Source organism: Corvus moneduloides, chromosome 12 (assembly GCF_009650955.1).
Source record: "Corvus moneduloides isolate bCorMon1 chromosome 12, bCorMon1.pri, whole genome shotgun sequence".
Classification (NCBI taxonomy): domain Eukaryota; kingdom Metazoa; phylum Chordata; class Aves; order Passeriformes; family Corvidae; genus Corvus; species Corvus moneduloides.
The window spans coordinates 11230697-11245083 of record NC_045487.1 but is presented as its reverse complement, the minus strand read 5'-3'; the positions used below and the strand labels follow the sequence as shown (position 1 = coordinate 11245083).

At 35.5% G+C, this 14387-nt stretch overlaps 1 protein-coding gene across 7 annotated transcripts in view; it reads left to right on the top strand.

Annotated features, from left to right (window-relative positions):
• The window catches only part of CHD9 (chromodomain helicase DNA binding protein 9), an 87282-nt gene that overhangs the window by 36683 nt on the left and 36212 nt on the right, over positions 1-14387 (top strand). For all 7 annotated transcript variants that reach the window (XM_032122230.1, XM_032122227.1, XM_032122229.1 and 4 more), the window contains 5 exons: positions 7913-8024; positions 11198-11347; positions 12514-12582; positions 12671-12726; positions 14099-14216. In XM_032122230.1, the coding sequence (XP_031978121.1) occupies positions 7913-8024; positions 11198-11347; positions 12514-12582; positions 12671-12726; positions 14099-14216 (505 nt within the window). The remainder of the gene's footprint in view (positions 1-7912; positions 8025-11197; positions 11348-12513; positions 12583-12670; positions 12727-14098; positions 14217-14387) is intronic.

Sequence of the window (14387 nt, the reverse complement as noted above, 5' to 3'; positions counted from 1 at the left end):
CATCAGACGGCGTCAGTTGAGAATGAGACATTTCTCAAACTGTGTTTTTAACCATGGTGTTTGTGTTTGATGCAAAGTGCTTGCAAGCTGCTAGAGGAGCTCCCATTTAATTATGGTCAATGTTTCATAATTTTGCATTGAGCTGTGAAGGTTTGCCTCCCCATTATTTACCAGTTTAATCAGCTAATGCCCCAGTAGCACTCTGCTAACTTAATCATGCTGCCAAGAATTGCTTTAATTACGTGGGGTACATACCTAAAGATGCAGCAGTCAGGTCCTGGTAAGGAGCTGTGAAGAGTATTCTAGAACCACATATTACAGATTTCTGTTCATATTCACAGAATTCCATTTTATTTAGACGGACAGCAGCAAACCAAGTGCTTTGAGACATCCAGATACTTCATTTTGTATCCAAACAGATTCATGTGTTGTGTTGAATTAGCACTATTGTATATTATTGATATAAATACGTAAAATAATAACTATTTACCAAAGAATATACCAGTGATTTTGCAGAGCAGTAATTGCAATAAGGCCTTGATTTTTTTAAAAGAATAATCTTACCAAACTGCTTTCTATGCAAATGTAACTGCTGATATTATAGCAGAATAATTGCTATAGAATCACTATACTTGTCTTTTCAGCCATGGTCAAAAAAATTGTATGATTAATAAAATTTGTTTTATTCAGAGAAAACCAGAATTAAATAATAAGGAGTTTAGAAGGCTAAACAGCTTTTGCAGAGTTTTCATCCTATCTTCGTTCTTAAGAAAATATTTCTTAATGAATCTAAGCACATCCTTGGAATTTTTTTAAGTCCAAATAGGATTGGGTTTTTAAGCCTGTGGGTTGCTCCATTGATTTTCTTGTTACCTTAAAATAAACTTTGACTGAATCTTGGGAGAAAATTTTGCTATGCTAGAATTTTCTCCTGTAAAAGACAAGTGCTTTATTGGGCAGGAAGGGAAGGGAAGATCTCAGTTCAATGGAAATAGGTTTTTTCCTTGGAAAGAAAGATTTTTGAAATCTGTTTAAAAGGTGATGAAAAAAATTAAAATTCTTTTTCATTCAATAATGAGGAAACCTTTATGTTATAAATATATATACATATTTATATATATATGTCATTCCTTGCATTTAATCAGAAAACAAAACCTGAAGTCCCCTCATGTTTTAAAAAGATCAAGTAAACAATTCCCAAATTTCCAACTGTTAGACTGTTAGAAGCTATTGTGAACTAATTTTTCTGCAAGAAGTATAGTCATGAGTGAAATCTTAGAGCCAGTAAAGGTTTACAGTACAATACAAAAAAAAAAAAATCAATATACCTTTTTAATAGTAGTGGAGAATTTGTTTGGGTGCATCTGCTGTTCCGTTTTAGGAGTTCTATTGTGATATGTCCATCTCAGATGAATACATTTCTTTTCATTCAGGTTTTTCTATACCAAACTCATTTAACTTGCAGGAACTGTTAAATCTGTTGATTCAGTTTGGATTTGGAGTGTCAGAACAATGCGGGAGGTGGTGCAGAGTTGTGTGTGCTTGAGAAGATCTGAAGTCACATGTATGTTTTGGGTGACTCCTGTTTCATTTTTGCAGGCCAACAGTATCTGAAACAATAATGAATGTGTGAATTTCTCCTTTTTTTTTTTCTCGAAATATTTGGGAAAGAGCTTTAATCTGGTCTTTCACATCTGTGCTCGCAGCAAGCACAGCCTGTTCAATACAAGCACAATGGTACCTTCTGTAGCCCAGCACTCAAACAGCAAACTCTTCTTTAGATTGTGATCATAGACTTCGACCTCTTCCAGGGCTTTTGTCTGTGTAGCCAGTTCTGTGTTGCTCTTGAGGAGGATTTTCAGAGTTACAGTTGAACTGTAAATGCTGTCCTGCAGAGCTGCAACACTAATTGCTGAACAGACCTTGATAAAATTGCCTGGTAGCCATCTGTTTAAAAAAAAAAAAAATTATGTTTTTAATTGTAATACAGCACAGCTTTTACTGAAATTGAGTAGCCCTCATCTGGGATCAAGATGAGTTTTAACTACTGTGTCTGGATTTAGGGAGCAGGATGATTTTTCAAAAGTTTCTGTTCTTTGCTGCTCAAACACAATCAGTTTGTGTTTGGTGGCTTCATGTTAACTGTTTATATTTTCCTTAGTGCCTCTGAGATCTGCATGTACAGGAAAAAAATATAGCATGATTCATTCCAATTTATCATTGCTACTTAAAAATTGTTAGCAGTTACTTTCTAGGCAGGCTGTAGTTTCTTTCTAAAGGTGAGGGTTAAGGTTTAATTTCCCTGAGCTGTGAAGTCAGAGAAATAATGCTTATTAATTGTAGCCAAGTCTATTAGAACTGGATTCGGTGGTTAGTAAAATTTCTGTGCCATAAGTATTGGTGAAGATTAATGACTAAATTATATTATTACCAAGAACGTTGTAAGGCTATGACAGAAATTATTAGAAGAATGTATGTATAATTTATTTAGTATTACCAAATTAAGTTAACCAATTTGCTTTATGCATTGATTACTGATTAAGTTAATTCTTCAAAATTTGCTTTACAATTTCTCTGCAGACTGCAGAACCACTTTCCGTATCCTGGCTATTTACCAATGTGTATTGACATTTAGGAATTTATTTAAACCCTTCCATATATCTGTATAGAACTTTTTTCTATTTACAAGCTTTTTCTAATTGATTCTACTTCTTCCATCTAAGGTGATGCATATTTAAGCTAAAAAGTGTACTTCTTACCACTTGATGTGAAGAATTATGAATTTGTGAACATTCTCTTGTTCAAAAAAGTAGATTGGCATTTAGGTTTTATAGCTTTCAACGTATTCCCACCTACTCAAACATAAAATTAAATATCACAGCCCTGATGAAAAGCAACAGCTCTGCACTGATGATGTAAAGGACAATATCAGTTGAATACATTTAGGTAATTTTTTTTCTTAATCACTGCATAATTTAAATAAATAAATCCCCCAGATTCTAAGAACTCAATTTACAAACGTTTGCGTCAGAGTGGTAGTGCTTCAGTTCAAAACTGCTACCAGAAATGGCTGTATTATTTCTTGTGCTAAAAGAGCAATGGTGGATTTTGTTCATTAATCTTTGAATTATGTAGCAATGAATCCAGCAAGTGGGATGTGATCCTGTGCACTACTCAAATGAGTAACTGTGCTTGTTGTCTTGAACCTTGAAGTAGGTCTCACAGATACTGTTTACAAGCAGTTTGAGGACCTAAGACCCTTACAGATAATCTTTGCTTGTTGATCTGATATGTTAAGGTGGTTTGAAACCCTTATAAACTCAGGTAGCAACTCAGCCGACATGGGGAGGGGGGCTGGAGAGGAGGTGGTTCACTTGTTACACTGATGCTGTATTAAGTGTAAATAGCTACGACTTGAATTTCCTGGGAGGCAGATTCTGGCAGTTGTCTTTGTTACTTCATGCCAGTGAGGCAAATGCTGGTGACCAGGTCTGTGGTCAGAAAGAAGGGGTGCTCACTGAATCTTTGAGTTCTGTTAGATCATTTAAGGTCATTAACTTGTGTCATTATTAAAATGGCACATAAATTCAAGATTGGACCATACTTCTGGGATGTTGTTGCATGCTCTGAGCTGTGACTCCGGTTAAGTTTTCTCTGCTCCCAGGTTGTAGTTTTGATGCATAAGCTGGGTCTAAGTGGCATCATTTAATGTTTCTGCTGCAGATTGTATGAATACAAAGTGGTGTGGTCTTAGCAAATAAATTTAAAATAAAAAACACTTTTTTGTTATTTCGCATTGTTGTTTCAATATTGTATGAGCTTGAAATGACTGATAATTCCAAAAAGAATATTAGGAGTGTTTAAAAATCTGTGCACAGTCCAGAAGTTATTAATTTGAAATACAACTGTAGAAGGAGACAGTGGTTAATATTACTGTGTTCATATTATTTGTTGTAGTATTATTTGTAGTATTATATGCTAAAAGGATAAGAGAAAGTGGTTTTATACCAGCAAATTAAGTCTCATCCAAGAGGATACAGTATCTTGTCAAAGAAACTTCTACTTTACATTTTTAGCTAAGTTTCTAGTGATAAAGAATTGCTAATACTGTTGATAACATAGGAATTTTATTGTTAGTAATTTAACAAAGTGCTTTGGCTACAAATGATAATAACATAGGAATTTTATTGTTAGTAATTTAACAAAGTGCTTTGGCTACAAATGATAATATCTTAGAGGTGGCTTTGGACACTAATAATTAGTTACTTGGTGTTTCCTGTTTTGGGAAAACTGAAGTAAAATGATATATTAAAGGCATGCAATGAAGGCCAAATGTACTTCCTATTCCTGACATGCCTATTACATATTTGCTGCCTTTTTCTTTCTATCCTCTTTAATATTTCCTTTTTCACTATTTGGAAGGCTTTGGAAGGTGTTTATCGCTTTAAAGCTGTTCAGAGTACTGACAGTGTTTCCATCACGTTCTCAGCTATCAAACAGAAAGGGAATGGAGCACATTCTTCTTACTGGTTTTCATTTGTAAGAAAGAAGTCGCAGTGCTTCTCAAATAGTGGTTCTTGGTAGCTCTAAACCATGGTAGGAGTCTTATACTGAGGATCAGAAGTAATACTGGCTCATGAGAAATCTTCTTTTTAAACTTCTTTTGTGGTATAAGTTTCTCAACATCTTTGGTTTGTAGTTATAGAAGAAGAAAATATGTATTGAAGAAATCTACTATATCTAATTGTTGAAATATTTCGTGATGTTATGTAATAAGATAAATCTAAATTTAAAAAGACAAGAGAAAGTGAAATTGGAGTGGAGTCTGGTGATATTATTTTTTCCATGTCTACAGTGTGCTGTTAACTTTTCATAGAAACAGAATAGATAGTTTCTGTTCAGAACAGTTTGTTTCAGGATGGAAAAAGGGATTTTAGCCAAGGATCTTTATGCTTTCATGCAGAAATTTATAAACTGGCAAGAGAACTTGTTCGCTCAATGAAAATTTTTCACAGAATTGATCCAGTTTACAAGCTTCTGAAAATCATTGTTTTCACATAGCAGATTTTTTTAGAAGTTTTTGGCCAAAATATGAGCAGATTGCATTTTTACTGATAGGAATGTATGACTTTAGCACCATACTGTTGTTCATCAACTTCTGATAGCAAGGAGCATTGTGATTCTGGGCACTGGATCAGAAAGAATTGAAACTGCATTTATTCCTTTCACTGGCACCATATCCATATAGAGGAGGAAACATTCTGATCTGTAGCATGTAGAGATGTTCAGAAAATTTCAGGGAGATGCTTGTGAATTATTGGGCATAGGGAATGTGAGCTCCAAGCAAGACACAAAAGCTGACAGAAATAGGATAATGTGTGTTGGACTGCAGGGGCAGAGCAAGAGGTGAACCCAAGGAGGGACTAAAACTAAGAAAAGGAGAGGAACAAATATGCAAGGAAAGATGTAGCTAGAGCAGTCTAATCACAAAATATCCCCATGACCTAGAACAGAAGGTCCTTAAAATCCTCAGCTATTCAATGGATGCCACTGCAACCCAGCGTAAACCCCACATCCCTTAATATTGTGCTTCTTGAATACTCAATATATTTACTACTAAAGTAGTAAACAGTTGTGCATGAAGTGAGAATAGGCTGTGGTCGCACAAATACAATTACTTAACATAGCAACATGCATTTATGGATTGTTTTAATCTACCATTTCACAAAAGAGGATCAACATTTAGAATAGATCGTCCAGGTACCTACCAGCTGTCAGCCTTGGAGATAAGTGGAACTTAACTGCGCTGAGCAACATAACAGAACTCTGAAACTGGCATTGAGTAGGGATCACAGGTCTTCCAGAGACCCCTTCCAGCTTGACTTACATCTTAACACTTACTTGATTAAAGAACATTCAGTTATCCTTTTTCTTTGAAAGAATTCAAGAGCAGGGAAAACATGTATTGATACTTTTTTTTCCAAACACAAAAGGTACAAACCAGGAACCTGGTGGGATGGATATTGTTTCATGAATGGTCTTCCAGGAAATTCTCACTCATAAATTTACCAGGTTTCCCTTTAAATCCATGTTAAGTTTTAGCATCCAGAATTCCATTTAACAACAATTTCAGAAGGTCAATCACAGCGTGCCTCATCTGCATCATTTTGGAATACATTAGCTGATTTGACATATTAGTGACAAGTGCTAATGTAACACTTAAATTTTATGAAACAAAGTGAGATAAAAATGGAAAAAGTCATTATCCAAGTCCATAGCTAGAAAGTGTCATATTGGACAAATACCCAAGAATACAAGTCTTAAAATAAAAACCAAGGAAAACAGAAAGATGATTCCTAATCAGAGCTTAAAAAGTGAGGGGAAAAAAACTGCTCAAAGTAACCTTGAAGTCAGTAGGGAAACCAGTGTGTTTATTGCTGAAATTATTTCCTGTGATTATGAAACATGTTTTCTAAGTAATAATTAAACTGAGAACACCTAATGAAAAGGCAAGGACCAGAATTTACTTGTGAACAAGCAGCTCTGTGATTATGCTGACTGCAGCTTCATTTCAACCTGCATCCATCAGTGCTGTTGACTTTGTGCTAGAAGTAAAAAAAAATATGGGAGTGGAAGATCTTCGGTGGTTTTGGGGTTTTCTAGCCTTTCCACTGAACATACCTAGTGATTAAATATTGAAAAGCAATGAAAATGTTCATTGCCTCTGAAGATATACCTGGAATCTTTTGTAAGCCATGTTGTTTAAACTTTCCATAGTGTTTTGATAATTCAAGATGCTTATTTTCTATGTGAACTGTTAGTCTGGACATAGTAAATATGTGTGTATTCTCTTTGAACACTGGCAAAGAGAAGTCAATGAGTTGTGTTTCAACCATTACATTCTCACCAATAGTATTCTGATCAGGTGACCAATATATTTGATGTTATTTTGCTGTAAATAACTTGTATTGTCTGTATAGAGACTAAAATCTTGTGCTTCATTTGTTTGTAACATGGCAGAAACAGCTTGTATGGTGGAACACTTTCCTCGTATTCTGTTACAGGTCTGATAAGAGACTATATGAAATACATATTTTAGGACAGCTTCTATCTGTGATTTTCTTGGACAATTTGTCACTATTCTACAATTATGCCACTGTAAATATATTTAAAGAAGTGTATTTGGCACATGTCAAATATGGAAAAATATTTTTACACTCTTTAGTTAGAAACAAATCTGATGAATTGGTGTGATTTATAGTGTAATCTTTAAATCCAAACAAAGAAATAGTTGGTGCTTTTTCATTAGAGTTTAACTAATTTATTTAGCACAATGGTGGTTCTTAACATATTCTGATAGGTTCTAAGATTGCTTACAGATAAAACAACCGGATTTTGGATATAGCTTGGCTTTTTTTTATAAGGACAAAAAGGATTTTTTCAATTCCCTTATTTTTTTTGTTGAATGACTTATTTAAGTGTAACAGTTCTGCATGTAAGACTGATTTGAGTGATTTTAGTAAAAATAAAGGAAGATACATTTTAGAGTGGTAGATTGTTTGTGATAAATCATTTAGTGTTGTCATCTGCAGATGGTATCTCTGCTAACTTTGTGTAGTTCACCATTGACAGTTGGTTTACGTGTTGGATTTTGTATTTCTGTTTTCGTGTAAAGACTTAAAATGTGTATGATAATTAGGAATTTGTGATAGCAAGGTAACTGTAGAGAAGCTCACTAACACTAGTGAACAATATGCTGTAAGGTATTTGAGAGCTATTACTTATTTTTCAGACAGGGGTGTGCTATCTGAGTTTTATATTGAGATTATGGGAATTGGTAGTGATGTGATCCTGAAGTTACACACACTGGTGTACAGCATTCACTCAGGTGCTGGGGTTTTGTTTCCAACAGAAAGCTGATCATCACGCTGGGCAAAAAGCAGAAAAGGAAAAACGAATCTTCAGATGAATTGTCTGATGCTAAGCAGACTCCACAGAGGCCGCTGAAAGATGAAGACTCACAGGTAAGTAGTCAGTATTCTTCCTTTATAAATTTGTGTGTGTTATTTCTACAGATCTTTTTTCCCCTCTCTCCAGAAAGTTACGCTTCCTTTGACACAGTGACAGTTACTCTCACACGTCTGTGTATCTCGTGGGTAGAACCTTTCATCATCAGCCACTTTCCTCAGTTGAAAATCAGAAAATCCTACAGTGTAGAATCCCTTTTCCATAATGGGACATCAATGCCCTGCTTGTATCTGTTTAATTTCAGTACAGAAGCCCATAGGTTTGAGACTGTAAGTACTTACGCTGAGCTGGCAGTTAGACCTGATCCTTATTTTGGCTGAGAGTGAAAATGCAGAGATTGCCTAATAGAAGGGACATTTATCAGTGAAACTGGCTCTTTGAGAACTTTTAAAAGGGTTTTTTCAAGCTTTAATGTGGTTTTTTTCTGAGCTCTGCTTCTGTAGAAACAGAAAAAAACCAGATTTCTTGCAGTGTTGGATCTGAAGGCAGCAATGATCAATATGCCAATAGATTCGAGTTGCTTGTGGAATACGTCAGAAGTGCCAGATGAAGAATTGAAGTGGTCGAGTCATTCTCTTGAGGAATAGCTCTCTTGTAACTTACTTCCTGCATTTTTGTCATAGATTGCCCAGGAATAATAGTAACATAGCTAATTATTTCTAAAACTTGTGTACAAAGAAGCATGAAGTGTTGATAAGAGATTATATTCTATTTATGTGTGTATTAGTAACAGAATTATAACTTCTTGCTTTAGGGCAATCTCCAGTAAAGTAAGGTTATGTGCTGGAAATGCACAGGTTTTTGTCCTGTGGCATTTTCATCCACAGAGGCAAAATCAGTTTTCAAAATAAGATGCTGTTGACTAGAAATTAATTGCATTAGTTGATGGTAGTTGTCAAAAAACAATTATGAGATACTGAATTGCCCTCTGGTGTTACACAGATAATAATGCTGGAGGGGAAAAGGGATCAGAAGCCATTTCCCAGAATGACTTCTCATTAACTGAAGTGATAGCTCATCTTAGGTAAAGGTTACATGGAAGGAACTGTAACTTCTCAGTAGTGTTCTGTTATCAGATAGACATAAATTTATAGGCCAACAAATATGATATACAAGACTGAAGATCAGTTCTTTCCTGGGTGTATTGTGTAATCACCTGCTCATGGTGTGAAGGGAAAAGAGGGTAGAGATGGTAAGGGGTGGTGTGAGAGAGAAATAACTTTTACTGCAGAATGTCACAGCATTGCCCTGCTCTCTTTGCAGGAACTGGGGAGAAGCAGGAAAGACATAAACTCCTTTACTTCATTAATTCATTTTCTCCTTAGTTTTCGAACATGTTCATGATTTTATTTTCAAAGAGCTGTTTAATTTCTGCTGCGAATAGCTGTTTTGAAGCTCTGGGGGGCAATTTTAGGCCTTTTCTCTCCCCTAATTTATTTTGCATGCTTAGTTTCACATTTAGTGTCTTCCTTAAATAGACAGATTTGTTTTTATTTTTATTTTTAATGTGTGATCCTACTTCATTTTGTGTCTTAGAGCCATTTGTTTATGGCCATAGTTCTCAGCTCAGGGAAATACAAAAGTTTTTTTCCAAACAGCTCAGATTATGTATTAATGTGTTGGAGAACATATGTTGATGTTTTGCTAATCACTTCATACTTTAAGAAAAGACATAGTAAGAAGAATTGAAAATGCCAGTTACATAATTTTGTATTGCTCATATTACCTGGCTTTTTTTTTTAAATCCTACTTCTGTCAGCAAACTATTATTGATTTAACTGTAATGTGACACTAGTGTGTCTTTGAATTAGAAATTCCTTTTGGTGCTAACACCCAACCCCGCAAGAACTTTATGGAAGAACAGCTAATCTACATAAATGTGCAAAGCTCATGAAGTAGTTTCATTTTTGCAGCTTCTCTAGAGGAATGGTCATGCCCATTCTTTGGCTTGGACTATATACGTAGGTTGCTGCTCTGTAGTTGTGATGTAGTTAAAGTACAGCCACGTCTTTTACCAGACACCAGCCAGACCAAGGGCTGAATTAACAGTCAGGAAGAAAAGCTCCTGTGCTGCAATCTCACTGTTACTTAATATCTGCTCTGCAGAAGCCAGTGTGACCACAGGATTTTGGGTTTTGTCCTATTCACAACTTATTCTCCCAACTGAGTACTGCAGTGTAATAAAACATTGCAACTTGCAATGGATTTCCTGCACAAAGATACCCTCTACTGTGTAGCTCAATATAATAAACTTGTTTCATAGAGACTGTTTTGTTTTGCTGTTTTTATTTTTGTGATGATCAGTTCTCTAAAGCAGATTATAGTATTTTCAAATGTTAGCTGACTAGTTTGATACTGCTATTTTTATCCAGTGAATCCAATTTACAAATTAATCTTACAGTTAAATAGGCAGTGTCTCATATATTGGTACTGAGGGGTTGGAAATGTTATGCAATATCCTAATAATCTTAAGTATTTGAACTGTGAGTGAGAAGGAGTTATTTTCTTTGACTGAACATTACTTCTTCAGCTGGAATTTGTTGTCGTCAGATTCTCGCAGAAACCAGAATGGAAGGTTAGAGAGAGAAACTGCAAAGTAAGCCAGATAATGCTGTGAAACAAGCCTCGATTAAGGTGGAGGAGAAAATACAGACATTAACAAAGGAACAGACTTTATTAGCCATCACGTCAGACTTCATCAGCAACCTGACCGATCTAGTGAAATCTTCATAATTTTTTATATATAATCCACCGTTGTTTAGTAGAAACACCTCAGCTTATTTGACATCTTTTCCTCTGATTCTGGAGTTGGATGGTAACACTCTGCTGTTACACCGCATTAGGAAATCACTGTTGAAATACTGATGCTCGTGGGAGATCTGTTAAATATCAGCTTTGCTCCCATACCGTGAAAAGACTGCTGTTTCATGTTTGCTTTTGAACCCTAAAAATAAAAGTATTGCATGCTTACATGAAAGAGAAAAGAACTGTTTAATTAATTGAACATAAATGAATCACAGAGGTACATTATTTCATGGTTTTTATCAAATGTTAGCCTTTAGTTTTAGGTGCAGCTGAAGTATTGCTTAGAGCGTCCCAGAACATGCAGCTCATGTTAGGGGAAATTTTGGGTAAAACCTGTATCTCTTTTCTTTCTCCTGCATGGCAGAAGAGAAGATCAAATCGTCAAGTTAAAAGGAAAAAATACGCTGAAGAGGGAGAAGGGAAACAATCAGAAGAAGAAGCAGCTAAAGTTTCTGTAAAAATCAAAAAGAATTCTGCCCCTTTACCTGCTGAACAGCCTTTACAATTATTTGTGGTAAGTAGAAATTGGCTTGGTCTGTGGGAAGTTTCTATTTGTCTCAAGCAGTTCAGTGAATAAAGCTCCTAATTTGGAATGCATTATTATTTCTAAGCCACAGTTTAGTGTGACATTTTGCTAAGATCTTGAAAACTGGAAGAAATTACTTCTTACTATTTTTTTTTGTGTTGCAAACTTTTGTTGACTTAATTGAAGTTAAGAATAAGGATAAGACTAAGGATGGGTATATCTCAAGTAATTTTTTATATGCCATAGGCATATGAAAAAGCTCTGTTCTAATCTTACCATGACTTAGAGAAGCATCAAATTATTTGGGGGATCTCTGGTTACTGAGATATTTGAAAGGGACACTCCTGCTCTCCCCACAATGCGTTCAGGTTTACACTTCACTGTTTAACTTGGTAGACTCAAACTTACTGTCAAGCCATTGGAGGTAAACAGAGTGACAGGGAAAAAACAGGAAAAAAGTGTTTATGAGATGCTTGAAAGAGTGCCAGAAGTTGTAAGGGAAGGAGAACGATGGTATAGTTGGGAACAAATCAGACAAGAGGGAAGGTGACTGATTATTGCAAGCAACTTTTTCAGATGATCTCTTTATCTCTGGAACCACAGCCGCAGTTGTGGCAGAGCTGTGTAATCCAATCTGCGTCTCATCTAAGACCTGCTGGAATTCCCAGCCACAGCCTTTTCTCTCTGATTCCACAGCATGTTTGTTACCTGTGTTCAGAGTAGATGTATCAGCCTGAGTTTGTCACATGCTGGGTTTCTTTCCTCTTTTTTCACCTGCCTGTCAGAGTTCTTCTCCACTTGCGTATAACTAAATTCTGGGTATGTCCAGTGCATCGGTTTAACTCAGCAGGGCATTCACAGTGTCTGGAAAGCATCAGAATCCCCAGTGCTTGCAGTGAGTGTGTTTGGCAGGTGAGCACTGCAGCTGATGATGTGTGGAAGGGCCGGACTTGCTGTACTTCTGCATGTAATCCTTTCTGGGTAGAGACCTGGATTTTAAATACTACTCCCAGCCTGTTAGGAAATGCTACTGGTAGAGGTTAAATTTACCTTTATTGCTCATCTTCTGACAAGCCACTTGTGGTTGAAGGTTTTAAGCCTGAGAGAGAGGGCGTTTACTGCAGTTTTGTAATATTGTTTTCCTGTGTTTATAGGAAAATCCAAGTGAAGAAGATGCAGCAATTGTAGACAAAATCTTATCCTCCAGGGTAATAAAGAAAGAAGTAAGTGATTGTCATGGAATAGAATACTTTCTTTGAAAAAGGGGTTTGCATCTATCATTTTACATTTCCCCTGAATTTCCTTTCCTAGATATCTGCTGGGATGACAGTAGACACAGAAGAGTTTTTTGTAAAATACAAGAACTAGTAAGTATTAAAAAGTTGTTTCATTAGATGTGTTGACTGCACTGTTAAGTATCATATTTATATACTCAAGTTTTGTATTGTTTGAAGGTTATTTTGTCATCTATTGAGATTTTTCTTTACCACTTTAATCTTTAATTTTCTAAGAATCTGCAATATATTGATAGTAATAATTCTAAAATTATCAGTGTTGTGAAATCAGCACTGTCCAATAAGCTGGCAGCCTTTATTTGCCAAATAAGAGAGTTTTTTTAGAGAAGATATTTATTAGATTAGAAGATATATTTATTAAATTCAGCAGGGACTACATGCCTGAAGTAAATTTTAATTTCATGAATTTAAATCAGAGGTGTTTTGTGAACCTAGATTAGATTTACAGTGTCATGTATTTAGGAGATGCCGATGTAATAGTCTTACTGTTTCAAAAAGAAAGAAAAAACTTGTGGTAGAAGTGATTTTACATCAAAAGCAGGAAATAAGAAAAAAGACTGAAGAAAAAAAAGAACTTTTCCCATACTTTATTTTAAATTTCATAACTATTTTCCTGTTACTACTCAATTCTTCATGCTGAAAATCAAGCACATTTTAAATTTTACATATGTGAATAATTTAATCAGATTTTTGCTAATAAATGTAATCTTTTTTTGAGACTCTGGTTCCACATGTTGTTGGAGAACATTCACCTCATGTTTTTTTGAAAGGATAAAGTCTGTCTTTTCATCTGAGAATGAGTAATCCCCAGCTGTACTTTATTTCTAGCGTATCTTTAGAAAGCTTAAAAAATGATGACAATATACTAAAAAAGGGGGGTGAGGAAGAAATATGTGTCCTTCTGTAATGTAATTTCAGAAGGGGTCTCCTGGGGGCAGTTAGATGCTGTAGGTACTGGTGCTGATGTTTCCTTCTCCTTTGACTCTGAGCTTCTCTCCCAGCCCAAGCCAGTGACAAGTTCCTCTCTGCCACGAGCTCTGCTGCTCCTCACTGAGCTTTCTGTGGGCTGAGCTCTGTAATCCAGCAGTGCTTGTGGAGAGATGGTCACAGGAGGTACATGGGAAAATCAGATCCAATATATTAAGTAATTTATATCTCTGGGTACTTTCTGATAGAGGTGTCAGTTTTTAAACTTTACTTGTTTAAGCTCACTTGAAATAAGCTTGTTTCTCTTCTTAGGACACATGAAAGAAATTTGTGAATCTATAGAGTTCTATAGATTCCAGCTCAAAAATGCTGCCTTAACTTGGTGCTGCAAGATGATTATTTGGAGGAATAAATCTTGGATCTTTATGGTGTATTCTGTTATTTTAACTGTATATTAAAAATAGATAGTAAGCTTTTGCTTTCACCAGTGCGTTAATGTCAATCTCTGTGATTTTAGCTCATATCTCCACTGTGAGTGGGCCACAGAACAACAGCTTTTAAAAGATAAAAGAATCCAGCAGAAAATAAAACGATTCAAAGTAAGGAAAGCACAAAGAGCTCACTTTTTTGCAGATGTGAGTATGAAATATAAATTAAATAAGCTTTTTTTTTCCCTTGTAAAATTGTGATTAGTAGTTTGCTTTTATATAAAAGAGCTGATTGTTAGGAAGTAAAAATAAGCCATTGGTGTTGCAGCAGGAGGGTGGGTTATTTAATGCAATTTTAAGAGCCAGTCTTCTGGAGTC